At 32.4% G+C, this 24,330-nt stretch overlaps 5 protein-coding genes and 2 non-coding genes across 7 annotated transcripts; 6 read left to right on the top strand and 1 right to left on the bottom strand.

Moving 5' to 3' along the window:
• Nucleotides 1-3,243: 3,243 nt before the first annotated feature.
• Nucleotides 3,244-6,290, bottom strand: LOC105166179 (uncharacterized). The gene is made up of 6 exons (XM_011085433.3): nt 5,860-6,290; nt 4,644-4,770; nt 4,081-4,220; nt 3,872-3,934; nt 3,720-3,788; nt 3,244-3,630 (listed from the first exon to the last, which is right to left on the bottom strand). The coding sequence occupies exons 1-6, from the start codon at nt 6,061-6,063 to the stop codon at nt 3,559-3,561; spliced, it is 675 nt and encodes a 224-aa protein (XP_011083735.1). The 5' UTR covers nt 6,064-6,290; the 3' UTR covers nt 3,244-3,558.
• Nucleotides 6,291-9,156: 2,866 nt separating this feature from the next.
• LOC105166297 (leucine-rich repeat receptor-like serine/threonine-protein kinase At2g14510) lies at nt 9,157-13,181 on the top strand. Its single transcript, XM_088882391.1, has 3 exons — nt 9,157-9,340; nt 11,923-12,496; nt 12,587-13,181. The coding sequence occupies exons 1-3, from the start codon at nt 9,157-9,159 to the stop codon at nt 13,164-13,166; spliced, it is 1,338 nt and encodes a 445-aa protein (XP_088738517.1). The 3' UTR covers nt 13,167-13,181.
• A 1,384-nt stretch (nt 13,182-14,565) lies between these two features.
• Nucleotides 14,566-15,583, top strand: LOC105166298 (putative LRR receptor-like serine/threonine-protein kinase At1g05700). The gene is made up of 2 exons (XM_011085606.3): nt 14,566-14,632; nt 15,006-15,583. The coding sequence occupies exons 1-2, from the start codon at nt 14,566-14,568 to the stop codon at nt 15,581-15,583; spliced, it is 645 nt and encodes a 214-aa protein (XP_011083908.2).
• A 784-nt stretch (nt 15,584-16,367) lies between these two features.
• Nucleotides 16,368-17,121, top strand: LOC148787510 (uncharacterized). Its single transcript, XM_088882915.1, has one exon. It carries the CDS (start codon nt 16,454-16,456, stop codon nt 16,970-16,972), a length of 519 nt encoding a protein of 172 aa, XP_088739041.1. The 5' UTR covers nt 16,368-16,453; the 3' UTR covers nt 16,973-17,121.
• Nucleotides 17,122-18,507: 1,386 nt separating this feature from the next.
• On the top strand, nt 18,508-18,579 carry TRNAD-GUC (transfer RNA aspartic acid (anticodon GUC)). Its single transcript has one exon. It is a non-coding gene; the product is annotated as a tRNA-Asp (tRNA).
• Nucleotides 18,580-19,743: 1,164 nt separating this feature from the next.
• Nucleotides 19,744-19,816, top strand: TRNAD-GUC (transfer RNA aspartic acid (anticodon GUC)). Its single transcript has one exon. It is a non-coding gene; the product is annotated as a tRNA-Asp (tRNA).
• A 1,987-nt stretch (nt 19,817-21,803) lies between these two features.
• Nucleotides 21,804-23,851, top strand: LOC105166299 (putative LRR receptor-like serine/threonine-protein kinase At1g07550). The gene is made up of 3 exons (XM_088882392.1): nt 21,804-21,870; nt 22,163-22,691; nt 23,263-23,851. Exons 1-3 carry the CDS (start codon nt 21,804-21,806, stop codon nt 23,849-23,851), a joined length of 1,185 nt encoding a protein of 394 aa, XP_088738518.1.
• Nucleotides 23,852-24,330: the final 479 nt, after the last annotated feature.

The following is a 24,330-nucleotide window of genomic DNA, read 5'->3' on the forward strand; positions in this document are numbered from 1 at the left end:
ATAAACCAATAGTCATATTAAAATTATAAAGCTCATTATTATAACAAATATTTTTTTATGATGATACATATAATTGATCATAATACTAAAATTATAATTTGATATTTTTTACTAATCTTCTCCATTCTTGGTAGTGAGTAACTTAACAAAATAAATAAATAACTAGGAGGAACTATTTATATATTACTGAATATCAAGATATTTGCACGCAGTAACTTTGTGAATGGTAAAAGTCAAAAATCAATTATTCCAATCACATACATAAAATAAAATAAACGGTCAATTACAACGACCTTTTTTAAAATTTGGTATAATTATAAATATCATATAATGTTTGATAAAATTATGTAATCCATGAACGAAGATTAGGAATTCTCAATTTTGCCTGTACTATATTTTTTATTTTTAAAAAAATTTAAAAATTATAAAAAAATTGGACGATGTGCATGTAAAAATTTGAAAAGTTGGAAGATATCCATCCACCTAGTCCATACAAAAATTTAAAAATTTTTAAGAAAATAAAATTATTATATATAATTCACAGGGGCATTTTCATCAGTTCACTATAAAAAAATAAATAACAACCTAACAGTAAGGTTAATTGTTAGACGATCGTAAAAATCAGATAAATATTGATAATTTTTCAAATAACAAAGGGGTATTTGTTATACCAAACCTCAAGAGAGCTGGTTCTAATTTCCTTTAAAATAAAATCTCATCTCAACCAAATTAATTCTATCACAATTTTTCTTATTGATATGAGATGAGACGAAAACACGAACAATAATGAATTTTTTAATTAACACTAGTGGTACACGGCACACTCAATCTATGAAAAATATTTAAAAATTATAAATATTTAATATTTTTATTGATAAGTTGGTTATCAATTATGGATTAGTGGCTTTCAAAATATAAAAGTGCCAAAAGTTGATGAAGTTTGATGGGTATTTTAGTAAATTTATTAAAAAATATTTAAATTACTATTATAACCAAATTTTATGAAAAAAAAGAATAATAAAGAGAAAAAATTAGATATTTAAAAGTTGGTATGAATTATGATAACAGAGTTTTCTTTTATATAAACTAGTAGTCCACGCACACATAATGCATGAACAAATAAAAAAATTATGATAAAAATATTAGGATAAATAATATTGACACCCTCTGATATTATGCCAAAATATACAAGTACTCTTTATTTTGCAAAATTACAGCTACACTCCCTATTCAAATACAAAATTTACACAAATACCCTTGAAAAATATTACACTAACACCCCTCAGGGTGTGTAGCTATAATTTTGCCCCTCAGGGGATATAACTATAATTTTATAAAAATTAGAGGGTATTTAGGTAAACTATCCTAAACTCAAGGGGTATCAATGTAATTTACCTAAAATATTGATATACATTAATTGTGTTTAAATGATGTACTTTGGTCACATATATAGCATCAGGTAAAATGACACAAAGTGTGAGTTGAGGAAAAAGAAAGAAGTCTGTGAGAAAAAAAAATAACAGTAAGTGAGAGAGAAAAAATAATTATATTGGTGGGTTTATTGAATATATAAAAAAAAATATGTGGTAAGCAGGATCAAGAACGACGGGATCCAAGGCTTAAAGAAGTGCATTGAAAGAAAAACATGAATTATGGGGTAAATTATTATTCTAATTCAATTTTATTTTAAGAGAAAAAATAAATTAAAAAGTAAATTTGGATATTCACAAATTGGTACGACGATAGAATTTTTCTTTTATAATAGTATAGATATCGTCTTGTACAAGAGACTGTTTAGGCCCATTTCTTGTACATATTCTTTGGGCTGCTCTGTAGGCCCAATTTTGTTAACGCAGATTGGGATGACTGCTGGGCCGGGCCTTTGTAATCATCTGACATGAAACCTATACATGTTTTTATTGTAAAATTAAATATAATTAACTATATTATTCGATATATTAATAATTCCAAATCAATATGTGTCCAGGCATTCTATGCTTTGGTCGTGTTGAATTGATCTGATTAGACTCAAATCCAAATATGTATCGTGTCATTACAATAGTAGATCAAAATCGTATTAATAATTTGTGTAAATATACAACTCGATCATACATATGCAAACACTCAATCCAAAGATAGGGTAGGACTTTCCTTGTCTTTTTACTCTCTCGAACTTATCTTCTAGACAATTTATTGATTTTAATATCGAATGACTATACCTAGGATTTTTCTGATGTTTTCTTATTAAATTTGCAGTTATCTTAAAAAGTTTAGACCTAAATCTGGATCTAACGAACCTACTTGACTCAACCTAAATTCGAACTCAAGTTAACATTTATAGGTTATATATGAGTTTCAAGATGTTATTAAAATACCAAATTCACAAACAAAAAAATAATAATATTTATACCTTTATATAATTGAAGTTTTATATATATATATATATATATGTGTGTGTGTGTGTGTAGATTTTGAGGGATCGAACGGTAACATACAGATGAGGGGACGAGAGGCCATCAAAGCCGGCGGCGGTGGCGGAGAGTTGATATGATGATATTGCAAAAATTAATGTGGTCTCCATGAGAAGATAGAAAAGCAACCAAATCATGTATATGAACATGTCGCGGGGATAGGGGACACACTTATACAACTTAAAACGTGTTTTGATTCCACTGCTAAAACAAAACCTTTTCCTCTTCACGTTTTTCCCTTTTCACTTGTTAATCACGCGTTAGGCTGATGATATGTGAGTAGTGGGCATGTTGCTGCATTAGACAAAACACATTTAGTGCAACCTTATTACGATTGATGTTTGAATTTCAAAGCATTGATTTGATGAAAATAATAGTTCAGAGAAACCCAATTTGGTGGGTCATTTCCAAGGAATGTTTGTGAAATTTTTTGTCTACGAGAAATTGTACGTTTAGTTATATTAAAAATTGGCTTGTGTCGTATGAGAAATTGTACGTTTAGTTAAGAAATTATACATTGTACTAAAAGTTGAAAGGATTGATGGATTTCAATTTAAAAAAGAAAAAAATTAAAAAGAGATTTTTAAACAACTTTCATATTATAAGAATTTAAAATTCATTTACATTCAATAAAACATAATTCAAATTTAGAATTGAAAGATTTAACATTTCTTAAATTTAGAATTAACAAAAACAATTCAAAGAATTTATTACTAAAGATTCATAAGTTCAAATCCATCAATTTAAATATAATTATAAGGGGAAAAAAATCTGAATATCTAAATAAATATACATATATCGAACAATTTCAGGTTGGTTAAATGATCATTTAAGCATCAGTCATACACATTTCAAAAGAGAATTACATTCAACCAAAGCTGTTGCCGAGATGTCAGCTTAGGAGTCGATTTCGTCAGTTCACCAGTTTCCACATATCTACATTAACTACACCTACGTCTACGCAACTAGCGGCATAATCACCACGGATACATTTACATTCAGATGTCTCGGCATACAATTTGTTAAACGAGTCAGTAACCATAAGCAACGAGCAGAGCAGAGCAGAGCAGACGCAATCGTTCCACTGTCATTTGCAAACTGTCTTCAGCCTCTTGGCAGCCTTCACAAAACCAGTGATCACTTGCAGCTCATCCAATTGCTGCACAAACGAACAAAATGCAACGGTTTCAATACAAGAATGGAGCAAAGAAAAAGAACAGAATGTAAGAAGCATAGACAGTTATGTGCCTGTGACATGAAATGCCTTTGGACGACGTCAATCATTTGCTCTCTGGAGGGGTTGTGAATAGCATCCACCTAAGTAATGATGATTGAGCATTAACGGAAGATATAACATAAGGTAAACGGGATGTATTTCTTTGTCATGTAAAACCACTCACAAGGTTAAAGTGCCGCAGATATCTCCATAAAGCAGCCATCTCAAGTTTGCTAAGGTCGACCTTCTGCAGAAGAGGGTATTTGGTAAGTTATGACCTGAATGGTTTATTAAAAAAAATGCTGATAGAAATACTCGGCATTTTTCGACATGTTAAGAATTAGAAGGAAATACAGGAAAAAAAGAAAAATAAAGGACATAAATCTTTCTTACCACGGACCCTCTTGGTGTAGAAACAGAATCTTTGGACTGTGAGTCGGAGGAGAGAGACCGGCTTAGAGTCTTGTGAGACGACCCGAATGACCTGTGCATACGATGCCTTGATCTATGGGACTTTTGGGTATCATCGGATGCTGAGAAAATGGAGTACAACACAATCAAATTACATGGTGGGCCAAAAGGAAACAGAATAAAGGAATGAGTACCAAAGTTTGTGAAAAAGGGGGGGAAGAGAGGAAAGAAAAGGATAGGAAATGAATGCAGAGAATCCTATGTAACAACAGGACAGCCTTTTCCATGTACTTGCATATATTGAGATTACTACAATGCATTGTTAGAGACATTGAAATAATCCAAGAGACATGAAAAGCAAAATGAGGAAAAATTATATTCTGAGTACGAAAAAAATGTTGGCCTGTGACCCTAAAATCTAAATCAAGCATAATACTAAATTTTGCTGGTTCCCCCAAGAAAATAAGACTCAAAATGTTCGTACCATCAAACAGAGCAGAAAATTCGAATTTATACCAAACTATAAAAGATAAAATCAAACTCACCCATATCTGAGCTATTCCACTGTGGATTTTCAAAATCAAGGTCATCTTTTTCCTCGTTCCCAGTTGGAGCCTCGATTACGCTTAAAGCATTCCTCTGTAGTTTTACCTCAATCCCATTTGTCAGGACCTGTGTTTCAGTGAACCTTGTATCAAAATTCGGAACATTCTTTCCCTGTTAAGATCTATTGAATCAAGAGCATTGATCCCCCATAGCTAGCATCTTTCCAGCAAGAGAATAAACTCGGTTGAAAAATTACATTTTCCATGTGTATGCTCAAACTACATTATCAAGCCTACTAGCAAGAATGTACTCAAATTTGTTGGAACGGACTAATACGTGCTTCTAAGACACAGAAATGACTACTTCAAAGTGAAATTAGCATCCGAATTTGAAAACAATCATAAGAAATAATTATTTCCCAATAAAATTTAAAATACTAAAAAGAAAGCTTCACCATGAACTTAAAATTTCAGAAGGCAGCACCAAAAATGGAGCAGGATACATCACATAAACGGACAGAGATCTCAATCCAGGTGCCAGCCGTGAAAATAAATATCGAGTACATTGACATTAAATCAGATAAAAGAAAAAAGCATTAAACTGAAGCTTGCAATTAATCAAAGAATTATTCTAAAGTATTCGGAAAACAGAAAATCCCTTTTCCATTTAGCACCTAGTAGAACCACAAATTCTGATTAAATTACAAGCAGATATGTCTGCAGGAATTATTTATTACTCATAAAGAGGAACATACACTGACAGAGAAAGGGGAAAAGAATATAGCGAGATTGTCTCAACAACCCTTAATAAAATAATTTAAGCACGGATAAATTCAAAAACCGATCAATCATGCAGAGAAATTACTAAATAATTTAACAGATGGAAATTATTAAGAAAAAAACCCAGAAAATGACAAAGAATAACTCAGCAAAAGAATGCGGCAAATAAAAGAAATGCAGTCATATAAAACAACAAATATTACTAATTCCAAACCCCATCACTTCTACGAAATATCAATTGATCATACCCTCAAACTGTCCAAGCAGAACTCTAAACTTTATCATTCAAATTACTGAAAATAAAAGTTTATCATGAAAGATTAATATAATCAGACAGTGTATAAGACATAAAGGAAATACATGACATCAAGAAAGAAACTCCAATCCCAATTTCAAGAAAGAGGAAAAAGACTGAAACTTGGTGCAATTACTGTACCAGCCAGTGCCATCCACCGAGGCCAACAGCTTTCTTGACGACGCCCTGCAGACCCACCAGCACGGACTTGGTGCGGTTGTTTCCGGTCACCACAACTTTCGTATGGCGCGGAAGAACTGAAAGCTCCTCTTCGCTGCTGTCCCCGCAGCTCTGTAACTGCGAAGAGTGTGAAGAAAACCCGCCATTGCTCTCTACTTGTAGCATTTCGAATAATTCGCAAACCCCACAAAAATGAACTGAATCATGGAGCGTTAGGCCACGAAATTGGTCCTGATTGAAAGATCATGCCGTGATGAATCCAGAAAAGGAATCGCTTGGATAAAGGATGCTGGGAATTGGGGGGAAATTTGGGTTTTTTTCAGAGAGAGAAAACACAGGTGGGAGGGAGAGAGAGAAGGAGAGAGATGACAGTGACTCTGTATGTGTGTGTTTCTTTTGCTTGTAACTTTAATTATTGAGTGTGAATGCTGTGGATCCCGAAGACTTGAAACTGACGAATCAGACAGAGCCACGTCGTCAGTTAGGCTCGTCAATCATGCAGTAGAGGCTTGCGTTTCGGCATGATGCGATACCACAGCGGGTGGTGAAGTTTACTGGGGGTTGACTGTTTGACTTGTTTCCCTAAGCTAAAATGTCCGAAACACCCCTAGCCCACTTGCTTTTTAATAAATAAATATATTTAATTTTTTTGTTCCTTGGATATTTGTTGTTAAAATTTTCATGTAATATACTTTATAACTTTACATAGTACATATTTAATGGGTGAATAGCAATCTATCCTCATATAATATCGAAAATGAGCACATTACCTCATATTAAAAAAATATAGCAATTTATCCCCCTCTACTTTTAAAATGAAGCAATTTACCTCCTTATATAGGGAGATAAATTGCTTCATTTCAAAAATTATAGGAGGTTAAATTGTTCTATTTTAAAAAGTATAAGAAAATAAATCGCTATTTTTTTTTTATGAGGAAGTAACTTGCTCATTTACGATATCATAAGGGGGTTGCTTGTACTTTCTTTCATATTTAATGTCATATATTTACAAAGTAGATGTTTAATTTTAGCGAAATCATTTATAAAATTATGAAATAAAATTCAGCACATGTTTAATTAATTAAGGTAGTCCACGTGACAATTTGCTTCTATTGCTATTAGTACAATTACTTTGGTCCATATAGGATCAAGCATTATGGTCAATTAAATTATGCATAATGTCAATGATGATTAGCATTTTTCCAAACTACTTAAATAATTTAAGTCTTTTATTTATAATCATTCCTAATAAACTATACGATTTTAGGCATCCATGAAAAATAAATATCTCTCTAATTAATACATATTTTAAAAAAATTACTATTTTAAAGCCTCGTCTACATGTAAATTTATTTTGAAGTGAAAGCAATCAATTATTATTATATATATATATTTTTTTTTAACAAGTCGATTCAACATCAAATACATATATCTAACAACTATCAACAGTTATAACAATCATGCACTAATCATCAATTTCAGATACCTATATATGATTAACACCTAATGTTAAAATAATTGTGCCTACTAATTAAATCGAATAAGATCCCACAAATTGGTGGGATTCGAATTTACCAATTGAGTTACACCTCATATTTATAAAGTTATAATAATATTATTTTTTAATATTTTTAAAATATTAAATCGGGTCTACCGAATCTAGCCCACCAAATATTGAGTCCAAGAATTTCTTGGCCGCTGGTCCCGATTGTTGCCATCCCTAAAGGATATATCACATATACTAGCAATTGAAATACAATCGATTTGTGTGCATAAATTTAAATTTTATTATATTACAGATCAAATATTTTTATAAATTAAAGTAACTCTAAATGCATATGAATATATAAAATCTGTTGATATGATAAATTACCTAAATAGTGAAAGAAAAAAAATATAAATAAGTAGTTTTTCTAATGCGGAAAAACTTTTTATATATAGTATAGATTTATATTTTATTTTCGAAGAAAATTTGAAGAAAAGAAAATGACAAGGGTGATTTAGTAAATTATGAAAACAATGAAGCGGGAATCAAGGAGAAAAAGAGCGTGACGGCAGAAAAAAATCGTAACGGAAGGAAGAAGGTCACTGTGGGACCCACCTGCTGTACCACCTTCCGCTTCCTTACCTGCCGTCGGTGTTGTCTTATACGACGTGGTCTACGTTACGCGTCCCCTTCCACAATATACGTACAAACTGAGTGTATCTACGTATGTATGTATACGCCTTTCTGTATTTTGAATTGCGCCCATTGTTTCCTTCCCATGCCTAATGTACTGTATTTTGGTGATAAAATAATAAATAAATATATATCTATACTAATATAAAGAAAATCATCTGCACTTATAAAAGACGATTAATCACAGTAAGGCATCAATTTTTCGTGGTATAAAAGTATCAATTAATCGAATTACAAATTTATTTAGCTTTTTAAATTTTATAATAATTGCTAAATTAATTTTTTTTTACTATAATATATTGATTTATGTAATTTTATTATTATTTATAGTAAATTCTAAAATATAAAAAAATATTTATTATATACATGCAGGAATGACGTGCCACAACTGTTAGTTAATTAAAAAAAATTCTTATTCACGAACTATTTTAAAATGATTAAGAAGCAACAAAGTAATGTCTAAACCCAATGATTTAAAATAAAGAAAAAGGATCTAAGAACAAGAAAACACCATTTTAATTGTATCCACAATTTCAATAACTGGATCAAACTAAAAAATCCAAATAGAATTTTGAAGAAGACAAACAAAGGGGGGTCAAACACACCTTCTCGATTTGTTTTAGCATGTACGCCGCTTTTAAAGATAAAAGATAGGTACGAAACGAGCCGAAAGTGAAGGCCATAATGAGAACATCAATTAAGAAAAATCCGATCTTGTCGTAGCAAGCCCAAGCAGAATGCTTAACGCGTTAACTACAACACTGCATGGATAGATACGCACAATGCCTAGTATCCATCGTTTACGACTAGGACTACTGGGGCATCTAATCCCATTCGCGCCCCTATCTTTCGTCTTTTATTATCATTGTCGATCCAATAATAATTTGGTGATACTATTGTATTAATTTTTTTATTGTGATATATTTTAAAATATAAAAATTGTTTATTATGTGTACATCAAAACAACGTAGAATGACCGCTATCAATCTAATAGTAAAAGAGGGCTGAGATTTTTCCCTCCAAAAAGAGAAGTATTTTCCCGCCACAAAGGAGCATCATGGGCCACAAAATTTCTCGTGATGGCCTCAGTTTGCGCCGTTGGATCATTTCGGAGGAGGTTTTACTGTCCGTGGGATTTGGATATGGGAACAGTCTGGAGAAAAAGCGGCCGTGTTAGCATAACATGTGCAATGATGGCAATGTTGAAAATGAGGCATGTTCTTTTTCCACAAGCCAAGTTATTAGTCACTCTGTCTAGCTGTGGTATGTTGGATGTATGTGCATAAAATATTTAAAAATTAAATATTATTTATTATTTTTTCTGTTGTATGTATATATTTATATTTTTTATAATTAAAATAAATAAATATAATAGAGAGAAAACACATTGCAAAAAAAATTGATAATATGAAATGGATTCTGATAAAAATTAAATAATTTTAAAAAAGAATGCGAAGTATGAAAAAGAGAAATATTAAATAAAAATAATTAACATACTAAAGAGGTAGGTTTTACGATTTGTAATAGTGGGAGAAGAAAAAATAGATAAACGAAGATACCATAAGGATGCTAGTCGATTAATAATATAGTATACATATTCAACCACATCATTTGAAAAAATAATTATTTAGTATTTAATATTTCAAATATGTTAGAATAAAAAGATTTAGTCGACTTGTAATAAATTGCTATATATACTTTATTGTGAATAAACTTATAACTTGTGATACTTCGGCTACATAGTAACTCATGATTCTCAATTTCTTTCTTTCTTTTTTAGTCCCATAGGATAAAAATAGATTTTTTTTTTGGTACCACAATTATGATAAGTAATGCTTTTAATTTAAAAAAAATGTGATTTTAGACTTTTTTTAGTCCCAAAATTACAGAGTATTTTTGGACCCAAACAACGTCTTTTTACTCCTAAAATTATAATGCACGTGACTTTTTAAAACTAAAAATACGTGATTATGATTTTATCGGATTAAAAGTTACACCTGTCATAGTTGTGGTACTAAAATAAATTTTGTCCTTATTTTATGAGACTAAAAAAATATTTTGCCCATTCATTTCTATTATTTTTTCCGATTACAAGGAGAATTTTGATGAAAAATAAATTATAAAAATTTAAAAGATATAAAATCAAATTGCTATTTTAAAAGTTAAAAAAAAGTGCTAAATAACCTTTGTAAAATTTATTGTCAATTATATATTGACATGTGCAATATATTTTTTCATCAATTTTATAATTTTTATAAAATAAAATATCGATTGATGAATAAGACGAAATATTGCCATATATGGGATTGAAGTATTTAAGGTAATTTAAATTTTGTCTTGTCAATAAAGGAAGCAAATACCAATAATTTGATAATTTTAGATCACATCTTGTGATTAAGAAAACAAATGCCAAATGAATCATGAAGAGCCAATTACAAACCGACACATCATCAAATAAATAAAGCAAAGTCTTCCACCCTGTAATTATACATAGTGTGTTTCGTCAACAATCAAACTAAAAGCGTCTTCTCTCCTATCCAATAGAACTAAAAGTGTGATTATTTTTCCTTCAAAATTAGTGACTAACAAACACGTGCATTGCACATGTCCTTTCTTTTTTTTCTTTTTTTTTTAAATGCAAAACTCAACATTAGACTAAATGTATCGATTTTTTCAATTTTGACCACATTAAAACTCCCGTAAGGCAACTAAGTATAAGTGTTGCCTGCTCTATTTTATGAAATTAAAAGTGTAATTTTTCCAAACAAAACAATAATGTATTATATGTGATTCAAATTAAAAAATAAAAATAAATTGTTTGGTATTTTCTTCATTAAAATTCAGGGACAAGTCAATATGAGAAAGAATGGGTGGACTAATGTTGCAATTTGAGACAGACTGAATATAATTTGTCTAAACTAAAATTAAAAAGGACTAAATTAATTTAATTAAGGAGAAGAGTGGGGAAACAGAAAACGGCAATCAACCTCGTCAACGGTCAATTTACTTTATTCCAGAAACATTAATTTATTCAAAAATTGTTGGTCTGCTGCAAGGAACAAATATTGTATCCTTGGACAATCCGAATTTTGTACCTACTCGTTTTTAATTTTCCTAAACAACATCAACTAAGAGTCAATTAACTAATTTTTGCCAAAAAAAAAATGCAAATCTATACTAATATATACTTAATAAACGACGGTTCGTAACATCACTATGCAAATTTTTTGATTATATGTATAAAACTTTTAAGTTGATTTTTTCTCAATTTTTTTTTAACATGTGATGGGTTGATGTATATCTTTTATTTTTATTTACAAGATATCTTAAAGTATGAATATTATTTATTATATGCACACATGAACGTCGTGTTACTATGGCTAGTATATATATACATATACTCCGACATATCATAAAAATATTATCAGGGAAATTATGTTTTTCAATGGCCGGCTGCAATTAAGAATAATAGATTAATTTTTGCATGGACCAAATCATTTCTCACAAACAATATATTTATATATACGGACATAAACATGCTATCAGTATTCGATCTTGGAGTTCAACTAAACTTGTATTTTTCACTTCTGCAAAATGGAAAAGTTGACAGTTATGTTACTTCTTGCATCAGCCGTTGGAGCCAATGCAGCTTCCTTTCCATGTAAGTTTATTAGAAAATTGTGTGTTTGATTTCAACGAGAGTTGTATTAGTGATCAATCATAAAATAAGTGTAATACTTTTGTTTTATGATAAATTTGATTTGATCAAATTTAATTCAGGTAAAAAATTTTCAGGACGGTAATACTTGAACTAACTATGTGTAAATGTATAAATTCTTTGGCAGTCATCCTCAATGAGTTGTTGCGCATAGACTGCGGAGTGAAGGGCAAAACAACCGAAACTTACAATAACCAGACATGGTATCCCGACAGCTTCTTCATAGATCCAGGCAAAACCAAGCAAATCACTTCATCGCCCAATGTCCCTCAAGTCATGACCACATTACGATACTTCCCAAACGGAGAAGCCAAGAACTGCTACAGATTGCCACTTACCAACACAAAGAAATTCATATTCCGTGCAGGCTTTTACTACGGCAATTACGACGGCAAATCGCAGCCTCCGGTTTTCGACCTCTCACTCGGCGGCCAGCCATGGGCGACGGTTAACTCATCGGCGACGGCGGATGTGCCTGATGTCCACGAGCTGATATATGCACCCAGGAACGATAACATATCAGTGTGCTTGATGGGGAGGAAAGAATATGGTAGTGCCACGCCTTTCATTTCTTCTCTGGAAGCAACTTATCTGGATGAGACTGAGACGGCTAACAAGACTGTGTATGGAATGATGAGAAACGGGACGGCTTATCATCTTGTTGCCAGGCTCAACTTTGGGGGTTATGATCAAGTGATAGAGTAAGTAATTATAATAGGCCATTACATTTTGCTTTACTTCTTTTGGTCTACGATTCTTACACCTATTTCTTCAAATAACTGAACTTGCAGGCCGTGGTCAGGCTGGTCAGATACCTGCGAAGAACAGCTAAACCGTTACTGGACACCACAACCGATGCCTGGCTACACAAACCTGACCTTTGTCCCCACCACTTGCACCGGGACAGCCTACGAAAACGGGCCTCCTAACTCCGTCATCAACACAGCAATATCCCCAACAAATGCTTCACAGTCAATCTACGTTCCCGTCAACTTTCCTGCCGCCACTCCTCAATCTGCCTACATAGTACTGTACTTCTACCAAGATCTTGGACCCGACAACGTAAATGCTACGCGGAATATGGATGTTTACGTCGACGGTGTCATGACGAAAAATGTTAAGCTTCAAAAGTATAGATCAGGTGAAGTGGTGACGTTGTATCCGGTTCTGGTCCAGGGCACGGCGAACGTGACGATTTCTCCGGCGAACGGGACGGTGTTGCCGCCGTTGCTGAATGGCATGGAAGTTTTCTATGCAACTGAACTGGCGGAGGAAGCTAGTAGTTCTAACGGAGTCTTTAAGATTTCGTATTCTGTGATTGTGGTTGGGGTTTGTCAGCTCTTCGTGATTCTGTTTCTTGGTTTGGTGTAGGTGTTTGGTGTGTTTGTGGGGATGGATTGTTATTTCTGTTGGTTCTTGATTTCACTTTCCAAAAATATTTTATTTAATATATATAAATGATGCGTATAAATAATTTTTCTATGCAGTTTGATTTATATGAAAACTAAAAAAACAGCAAAATTTTAATTTTCCCTTCGTACTTGAAATGAATTCTTTTATCCAATGAACGCAAAATCATTCAAAATTATTTCATAATTTTTTATAAGGATAATCGAAATATGCCATCGATTAATTACTTACAAACTATAATTGTGGTTCAAACAAATCTTTTATGAACAAATTACTTTTGTAATAGTAAAGATCTACCTCAAATGCATTAGCTTGGGAAGATATATAAGGATAGTTTGGTGAGAAAATATATTTTAACTTGCAATAAATTAGTAATAAGTCAATCGAGAGTAAATATGAATTTTCATTCACTTTTTTTTTTATTGATATTCAACAAATTTTGAGAATTTTAACTAACGAATGAACCTATTTGTTGGACAAAAATAAACATCTAAAAAATTAGAAGTAATTTTACAAAATCATATGGGGTTTACGTATAATTTGCACCAAATTTCAAGAGAAAGTAGTGTAATTACCCTAATTTTAATGTAAAATTGAAAAACAAAACTCAAAAAAGGATAAATCTAGATTAAAATAATTATAATAATGGTAAAGTAATTCAAACAAAGATGAATTTATTAAAAAAAAACTAAAACAACTAGAAATGCTCCTCAAAGTGCTGCTATATTTCAATTAAATGTGCTTTTCATTTTGTTTCAAAATTTTAAAATACAGGAGCAATGCTCTGATAGGATTCATTTTAACATTCAATTATAATTGAATTGTGCATCTTTTGAATGAATGATTGATATTAACCTCTTTTGAAGGAAAAAAAGTCAAAATGCCCAAATAAAACTGAAAACAATCAAAAAATAGGGATAGAAACGTACTTCAACAACCGTTAGGGTGTGATCATACTTGCAAACACTCGAACACAAAGTTTTTGAATCGAAACCCCAGAAGTGATTTTGGAAACAATCTCAAATGACCCATGGAAATGGCTGGTGTGGTGCAGGCAAGGAACATCATAGTCTTGGACGATTCATTTTTTTCTTTTTTTGGATATGGTTGGACGATCCATATTTTGTACATATGCCCTTGTAATATCCTAAACAACACGAATTAAGGGTCAATTGACTTTTGCCGGAAATGAATATACCCGGAAGAATCATCGAAATGCTTGGGGAAATTAATAAATATTTTTGCATGGCTATATCATTTTCTCACAAACTACATATATATATAGAGACATGAATGTGCTGGCTGACAGCCCATAATTAAACTTCTACCTTCTCCTTCTTTAATTTTCACAATTGTGAAAATGGAAAAGTTGGTTGTAATTTTACTTCTCGTATCCGCAGTTGGAACCCACGCAGCTTCGTTTCCATGTAAGTTTTACATTGACACGTACTTATATATATAATTTATTCAACAAAATCACAAATTTAGTCGTGTAATATGATATGATCCTGTATTTTAAAATTTTGCCATGTCAAAAGAAAAAAATGGATGGAATTTGCTAAAATGAAGATTTAGTTGGGGGTGGTTTAAATTGCATGAAATTCAATTTTTATAGGGAAATTCTAATTCGGATTCAACTCATTCAAATATGACTAATTATATGATAAGTGTAATTTGATCGACACTTGTTGTTCTTTGATTAGTTTGATTCAACCAAACCTGATTTGGATAACAATTTTTCAATTTCACCGGTGAAAATTTATGATTCTTGAAGAACTAAGTTTGAAATTCCATATGCAGTCATCCACAACTATTTGATGCGCATAGACTGCGGGCTGAATGGCAAAACAACGGAGAATTACAACAACCAGACATGGTTTCCCGACAGCTTCTTCATAGATCCAGGCAAAACCAAGCAAATCACTGCATCGCCCAATGTCCCTCAAATCATGACCACCTTACGATACTTCCCACACGGAGAAGACATGAACTGCTACGGATTGCAACTAATCAGCGCCCAAAAATACATATTCCGGGCAGGCTTTTACTACGGCAACTACGACGGCAAATCGCAGCCTCCGGTGTTCGACCTCTTTCTCGGCGGCCAGCTCTGGGAGACGGTGAACTCATCCGCGTCGACGGAAGGGCCTGTTTTCCACGAGCTTGTGTATGCGCCCAAGAACGATAACATATCAGTGTGCTTGATGGGGAGGAAAGAATCCGGGGGGACGCCTTTCATTTCTTCTCTGGAAGCAACTTACTTGAGTCTGGACTCCAACAACAATCGCACTGTCTATGGAATGATGGCAAACGGCGGCACAGCTTATCATCTTGTCGCCAGGCTCAATTTTGGGAGCTATGATGAAGTCGTAGAGTAAGTCTTATAATCTGCTTCCAGAGAAAATTACTTTTTTCGTCTCAAATTTAAAATTAATATATTTTTCGTCTCATTAATTATGAAATTTTTATTACTAATTTTCTAAATTGCGAAAAAAATATTACTTTTAATCCTTCATTTAAATTTATTAGTAGTTTTATAGAAAATGAAGTGATCGTCATAAAATTATTCTCCAAATTTAAATTGAGCTCGATGTGTACTAGATGTTTTATAAAAGTCTTAGAGAATGAGTCTATATAATTTTCCACTCTTTTATTATGTAAAGCTAAACTTATAGATTTATGATATATACAGATGTCTAAAGATGAGTAATTAATTGATTGATGATCCTTTATTAATGTAATTGTAAAAAGCTCTCTTTTAGTAAGAAAGAATTAGCGATCCAATTTACTGATATACGAATATTTTCCGTATCATAATATTTTGAAAAAAATACTAATTTAGCCCTATATGATATTGTAAATGTATAAATTCTTTTTTTATGAAAAAAATAACAATTTATCTTTCTTGTATTTTTTAAAATGCAGCAATTTACCTCCTATATTTTTTAAAATTAAATAATTTACATCCCAAAATTGGAGTAAATTAATTCATTTTAAAAAATATTGAAAGTAAATTTCTTACAACTTTCTTACAGTACTTAACCCTTCACTTTAGAGTTATAGGGAACTCACAACTTTCAATCTGAAAGAAAACAAAACATGATCACTTGGCCACATATGTTCAATTCTTAGTTTTTTCAATCATTCTTACAATTATTTCTTTCAGCAAATCATGAACTTGCAGGCCATGGTCTGGTTGGAACCAATTCTGTGAAGAACAGCTAAACCGTTATTGGACACCACAACCAATGCCTGGCTACATAAATCTCACCTTCGACTCCACCTTCTGCTCCGGAGCAAACTACGAAAACCGGCCTCCTAACTCCGTCATCAATACAGCAATATCCCCAACAAACGCTTCACAATCAATCTACGTGCCCTTCAACTTTCCTACCACCACTCCTCAGTCCGCCTACATCGTACTATACTTCTACCAGAACCATATCGTCGACGGACCGCCCGAAAACCTCAATGGTACGAGGAATATGGATGTTTACATCGACGGTGTCATGAGGAGAAATGTTAAGCTTGAAGGGTTGAGATCAGGTGATGTGGTGACGCTGTATCCGGTTCTGGTCCAAGGCACGATGAACGTAACGATTTCTCCGGCGAACGGGACGGTCTTGGCGCCGTTGCTGAATGGCATGGAAGTTTATTATGCAACTGAAGTGGCGGAGGAAACTAGTGGTGGATTTAAGATTTTGTTTTCTTTCATTGTGGTTGTGGTGTGTCAGGTCCTTGTGAGTCTGCTTCTTGGTGTGGTGTAGGGTTTTGATGTGTTTGTGGTGATAGATGGAAAATTTTAATTTGTTTATAATGAGTTGTGTTTTTGGGACTCGTCTAAAATCTCTTGGTATGAATCTTGTAATAGTTCAAACAAAATCTTGCCTCTTATCCTATGTAAGAGCTCGTACTGTTTGTCTCGTAAAGATTTTTCAAGCAATCTTGAACAAATTTGTATTTTCTGCGGTTGGAGTTTGTACATTGTTAGCAAGGTCTTTCATTTGCCAACTCGTTCTCCCCTCAATTCATGGTCTTGTTATCCCCAAGATCCTACACTTACGTCACCTTTATATCAATACCACAGCTGAAGGAAACCACAAATCTTTGACAGGCTTAAATTTATTACAAGTCCTTGTAGTATAGTGGTGAGTATTCCCACCTGTCATGCGGGTGACCCGAATTAATGCTAGCGGGCAGGTCCAGCCATGTGGCCCAGAACCCCCATTGGCCAGGCCAGCGGGGTTCTTTTTATTAACAAAATGCCATGTAATTTTTATTTAATTTGACTAATTTAATTATACTAGTAGAATTTGTATATATCTAAACTTTTAAAAATTTAATGTTTTTATATTTATTGTTCTACTTCGAAAACTCTACGACCTTAATTAATTGATTTGTAAATTATTACATCAATACTCTTTATCTTATAAGTTTTTTATCCTAAATTTCTTAATTTAGGCTAATTATAGTTAAGTTCACCAGTACGTAGTTTTAACTAGTTTCTTTTTCTAAATATAAATTTAGTTTACTATTTATCTGATTAATAAAATAATTATAAATTGAAGTAATCAGAGTTCAAAACAATACCTCAATTTTGTTAAATTGAATAAAAAATTTACATGTGGTACGAAGAATAAAATGAATAGGAGAATTAACCAAATATCTTAAAGAACAGATAGTACATATTGCCAAAATTTATTCGAAAATTATTTGTCACTCGTGTATATATATATATATATATATATATTTGATGAATCTTCTCTATATGAATTCTTTATGGGCTTATAAAGAAGTCCAAAGGGGTAGGTCCACTAGCCCATTATAAATTCAGGGGTTTCAACAGAAAGAAAGATCTCGTTTGGAGCCTAGTCCAGATCCAAAAGCCCCCCAGCAACCTACCTATATGACAATGGAGTACATCCAAAAAAGCACGATCGATACATGGCTGTCCAGGACTGGTATGAAGCAACTTAGCCCAAGGCCAACCCATTACTATTCATGATCGATTCTTATGTGATCTTAGGCCTTTAACTAAACCCCGAATAAATTTATTTTTAAATTTGGATCCAGTTCATGAACCTCGATTGATGGTTGAACCAAAACCTACCCAAACCCAATTGAACATATTTACTTTTTTCCTTATTTGGACTGAGCCTAAACCATAGAATGTGGTCTAAGCTCAGCCCAAATATTAAATTATTTTTTTTTTTTTTAAAAAAGAAGGGGGCTGGTTTTGGCTCAACCTAGACAAATCCATTGATCGGATAATTTTAATTAAGATTAACGTAGAAGCCAGCAAGTCGTTGTAGTATAGTGGTGAGTATTCCCGCCTGTCACGCGGGTGACCTGGGTTCGATCCCCGGCAACGGCGAATACTGTTAATTTTTATTTAATAAATATTATTTTCCTATTCTGAGACAGATTGATCCACTGGCGATCTAAATTTCCCATGCCCCCTGCCCAGGAGCTCCTACACTTTTTAGTATAGTTTTTGGCAGGAGTTTTTTAAAATATTTTATAAGCTGCTACATTTTAGGAGTTTATAAAAATATTCAATCTTATTTTAAAGTATAACATATTAAATTTATAAAATATGAAAACATCTTATAGGATATTTGGCATAATAAGGTCTTTTATTGGTAAAATAACTAAAATGGACATGGAATTATTAGAATCAAATAAGTTATTATTTCTTGACATATTTTGCTTTAAATTTTTTAAAATGCCTTTATAAATAGTACATATTAGTTTAATTCAAAATAAAAATTTAATAGATAATCTTTTTATAATAAAAAATAACGAATTATTACCTAAATTTGGATACATAGTTTATATTCTCTTTGTTAATGCAATAATTATTTTTAGTCGTATAATTTATAATGTCTTGAATTTATATATTTCAGTAAATATAATATCAATATCAATCTTATTTTTATTTAACTATAATAATTTATTATTAAATAATTGAGTATTTTCTCTTTTTCGAATGTTAAAAAAATTAAACAGTAATTTTTGTTTTAAATCCTAGAAAGAGAAAGAGTGCGTGTTTATATGTACAAGAGAGAGAGAAGAGAGTATGTGTGTGTGTGTGAGAGAGAGAGAGAGAGGAGAGTGTGTGTGTGTGTGAGAGAGAGAGAGAGAGAGAGAGAGATAGAGAGAGTGAGTGAGTGAGGATAGTGTGTGAATGTATGAACATGGATATTTTTTATCTTAATTATGACATATTAATTTTATATACCTTATAAAATTTTATAAAAATATTAAGAAAATTAACTTTTTTTTAAGAATTTATAACATCCAAAATTTTATTTTGAAATATTTAACTTCTTTTAAAAAAAAATTAGCCAAACAATTTATTAGAACTTATAAATTTATAACATTTTATAAAATAAATTTAAAAACTTGTAAGCTTAGCCAAACATCCTCTTGAATACATTATATATATGTATAAGAAGTGAAAACTAAGATAAAAACTCAATTTTCAATAATAGACAAATAGATCTTACTGAACACAGATTAATGAAGAGATCAACAAGTCGTTGTAGTATAGTGGTGAGTATTCCCGCCTGTCACGCGGGTGACCCCGGGTTCGATCCCCGGCAACGGCGTCTTCCTTTTTAAAATTATTTCCCCATTCCGAGAGAGACTGTTCTGGTTCTCAAGTTGTCGCAATTGGGCCCGAGGCCTGAATACCACCGGGCCGGGCCAGCTTGTTTCTTTCTTTTCTTATTAGATTAATAAGTTTTATTAACATATGCAGAATGTCATCTAATTTAATTATACAAGTAGATTTTTTAAATACTTATACTTTTGAAACTCTAATTTTTATTTTTATTTTTTTTATTCTTCTACTTCTAAACTTGTCCCACCTTCACTCATTAATTTGTAAATTATTGCATCAATAATTTTTTTATTAGTTTATTAGTCAAATTTTTATCTAAGTTCATTAGTAGTTCTACCTTGTTTGTTTTTAAATTATAAATTTATTATCACAACTTTTATTTAATTTTAATTAATTATTTATGTATTTTATAAGACAATCATAAACTGAAGTTATTTAGAGTTCAAAAAAATACCTCGATTTTATTAATTGAATATAATAATACACATGTCGAACGGATAATAAAATAAATAAATAAATTTAACAAAGCGTCTTAAAGAACATTACATTGCCAAAAATTATTTGAGAATTGACTTTGTAGTAAATATTATAGGAGGTTTGGGGAAGGCCTCGGAGAAGAAGGGGATGGGGATAAGTACCGTTCACTAGGAGAATTATAACATTTAACAATAATTTATTATCATAATTAATAATAAATAATTATTAATTACAGTCACGCAATAGTTGTTGGCCGTTTTTGCAATAATGATTAAAATATTTGTCATGACTAAAAATCGTGTTGAATGTTTTGATTATGGCTAAGTTATCTTTCCATGAGGAAAAAACTAATTTTTTATATCAATTTTATTTACCCATAATTAATACCAGTAATTTATCATAATTTTTAGTCATAATCATTAATATTATAGCTAATAATAATTATTATTTGTTTTGTAGTAGTTAGAGAAAGAATTTTCTTTCCTCCTTAAAAATTCCCTTGTGTCTGTTGGGACCAGGTGTCCAGACTAGCCAACACAATCTTCTTTCTTTCTTTCTTTTATTTTTTTTATTCAATCGTTTGGGTTGAGCACAAACCAACTCAGCTCAAGTAATTTTTTTAAAAAATAAACAAGCATATTTAGATTGAGTTTGGTCTAATTTATACCGACTTAGAATTTAAAATTGACCGATTTTAGGGATCGATTTTGGATTAAAAGAAGAATCTAATAAGGGCTCACTTTAAGACCCTGAACCAACCCAAGATTAGTAATAAATAATATTGAACAGATCCTAAAATAAGATTTTTTTAGGACTGATCCGCATCGAGTGTAGGCTGCCCCGACCCATTGCACGCCTTCAATTAGTGCCATAAATGATTTAATGTTCATGTTGTACGAGATAATTATATATATTCTTTATACACAACAAGAAAATACAATATTAAGAACAAAATATCAAGTGGTGATTTTAGTTGTTTCCAAAATCAAGTTTGGTCGAACCAAATCAATCGCACAACAAGTGTGATCCACTTATCATATGTGGTTGGTCATTTTTTCTGAACTGTACACCGATCACACAATAAATAATATTATATTTATCAAATTATTTAATTTAGAATTGACCAAACTCAATTTAGATTAAAATTTCTCCTATTAATCCCTTAGAATACAGAAGAAGAAGAATGGGGAAACAAAGCAGAGGCAATCAATCAGCCGTTCAAGGCTACCTGCCAATTGTCATTAATCTAAAAACCTGTAATTAGGATCATCACAGTCCTGGACGTAGGATCGATCTTCTGTACATATGCGCTTGTAATTTCATAAACGACATCATCTAATTTTTAATGGCGGCCTGCATGCAATTAAAAACATCAATAAATAATATTTGCAGGGATTGTATCAATTTCGCACAAACTATACATATACGGACATAAATCATATGCTGTCTCTCTTTTGAGTTGGGGTCTTGAGCCATTACATTTGTTGTGTCTGGAAATGGAAAAGTTGGTTGCTGTTTTGCTTCTCGTATCGGCGGTCGGGGCCCATGCCGCTTCCTTTCCATGTAAGTGCCCTCTGCTCTGAGTATAAACGTGTAAATGGCCTGATTTGAGTCGAATCGAACATAATATTCTTCAAGCATGTTTGAATTCTTATCGAGCTCTGATTTGAATTTGGTTTGTGGTAAACAGAATAAAATCATTATGGATAGTTTTATATACTTTTTGAAATTTTGTAAAATATTTTCTAACAGTGAGATTGATATATACTTTGAACTAATTATATCCAATGTTCCAAATTCCTTTTGCGCGCAGTCATCCTAAATTACGTCTTGCTCATAGACTGCGGATTGACAGGCAAGACAACCGAACATTACAACAACCAGATATGGTTTCCCGACAGCTTCTTCATAGATCCAGGCAAAACCAAGCAAATCACTTCATCGCCCAATGTCCCTCAAATCATGACCACATTACGATACTTCCCACACGGAGAACACATGAACTGCTACAGATTGCAACTAAGCAACACCCAAAAATACATATTCCGGGCTGGTTTTTACTACGGCAACTACGACGGCAAATCACAGCCTCCGGTGTTCGACCTCTTTCTCGGCGGCCAGCTCTGGGAGACGGTGAACTCATCCGCGTCGACGGAAGGGCCTGTTTTCCACGAGCTTGTGTATGCGCCCAAGAACGATAACATATCAGTGTGCTTGATGGGGAGGAAAGAATCCGGCGGGACGCCGTTCATTTCTTCTCTGGAAGCAACTTATCTGAATGAGGATGAGACGCATAATCATACTGTGTATGGGATGATGAGAAATGGGACGGCTTATCATCTTGTTGCCAGGCTCAATTTTGGGGGTCATGATGAGGTCGTAGAGTAAGTATGCTAATTATGTGCCTTTATTGTCCTTTTTTTTTAAACTTTTTTGTCTTGGAATTGTGATTTATTAAGAAAAATTCTGGGATATAGCTTTAGTTTGGTTGAATATAGTCTAATTATTGGGTAGTTGGATTCTTTTTAAGAAAAATAGTCGTGAATAACAACTAATTGATCTAATTGACATCACATATTCCTTATGTAGGAAAGTTTTCAGTTCAAACACACGTTTCCAAATTTGCATGGAGATACTAGAAGAGAATTTACTGTTACCTATAGTTTAATGGTTTTGAACCAAAAATAAAAATAAAAAAAGTGATAAATAATTATTATTAATTATGTTTAAATAAAATTGATACAAAAGTTTATCCACCATAACAAACATATTTGCTATGACTAAAAATTATGACAAACACATATGCCATGATTTTTAGCCAGGCTAATAAAAATTAGGACTAAAAATCTTTATATGGTTCTTGTCAATCATTATTTACTACGAATTTTTATAATCTAATTGATCATTCTTAGACAACACAATTATTTCTTCCAACAACTCATGAACTACTTGCAGGCCATGGTCAGGCTTGGCAGATCTCTGCGAAGAACGGCTAAACCGTTACTGGACACCACAACCAATGCCAGGCCACAAGAATCTCAGCTTTGACGCCACCGCATGCTCCGGATCAGCCTACGAAAACCGGCCTCCTAACTCCGTCATCAACACAGCAATATCCCCAGCAAACGCTTCACAATCAATCTACGTGCCCGTCAACTTTCCTACCACCACTCCTCAGTCCGCCTACATCGTACTATACTTCTACCAGAACCGCATCGTCGACGGACCGCCAGAAAACCAAAGTGGTACGAGGAATATGGATGTTTACATCGACGGTGTCATGAGGAGAAATGTTAAGCTTGAAGGGTTGATATCAGGTGACGTGGTGACGCTGTATCCGGTTCTGGTCCAAGGCACGGTGAACGTAACGATTTCTCCGGCGAACGGGACGGTGTTGCCGCCGTTGCTGAATGGCATGGAAGTTTATTATGCAACTGAACTGGCGGAGGAAGCTAGTAGTTCTAACGGAGTTTTTAAGATTTCGTGTTCAGTGATTGTGGTCTGGGTTTGTCAGCTCATTGTGAGTGTGTTTCTTGGTTTTTGATCTAGGTGTTTCTTGCGTTTGTAGGGGATGGATTCTTATTTTTGTTGGCTCTTGAATTCATTTATAAAAATATTTGATTTCGTATTTTATTTATTGAGGTAAATGCAATTTACTTTATGAATAAACATCGCATGTGAAAAAAGAATTAGCAAATTATATTAGTAAGCAAAATGTATTTATGTGAAAAATACTGTCCATTATATTTATTTTTCCGTTATTCTTTAAACTTAATTTACTATGAATGCTTTTTGTGTTGATGCGGCATATTTAAGATTAATTATTATAAATTTTGATATGTTATTTATTTTCTTCTATTTAATGAAATAAGCCTATAATATTAAAATTTTAATTTTGCATAGGATTGAGTATGAAAGGTAGGGGGATTACTAGCGCTATTATAATTACGTGGGACAGTGTACAGTAACTAATTTTAATTGACAAAATAAATGCCCTTTTATTCCTAAAAAGTCAGAAGATTT

Source organism: Sesamum indicum, linkage group LG7, assembly GCF_026168435.1.
Source record: "Sesamum indicum cultivar Baizhima isolate 11 linkage group LG7, ASM2616843v1, whole genome shotgun sequence".
Taxonomy (NCBI): Eukaryota; Viridiplantae; Streptophyta; class Magnoliopsida; order Lamiales; family Pedaliaceae; genus Sesamum; species Sesamum indicum.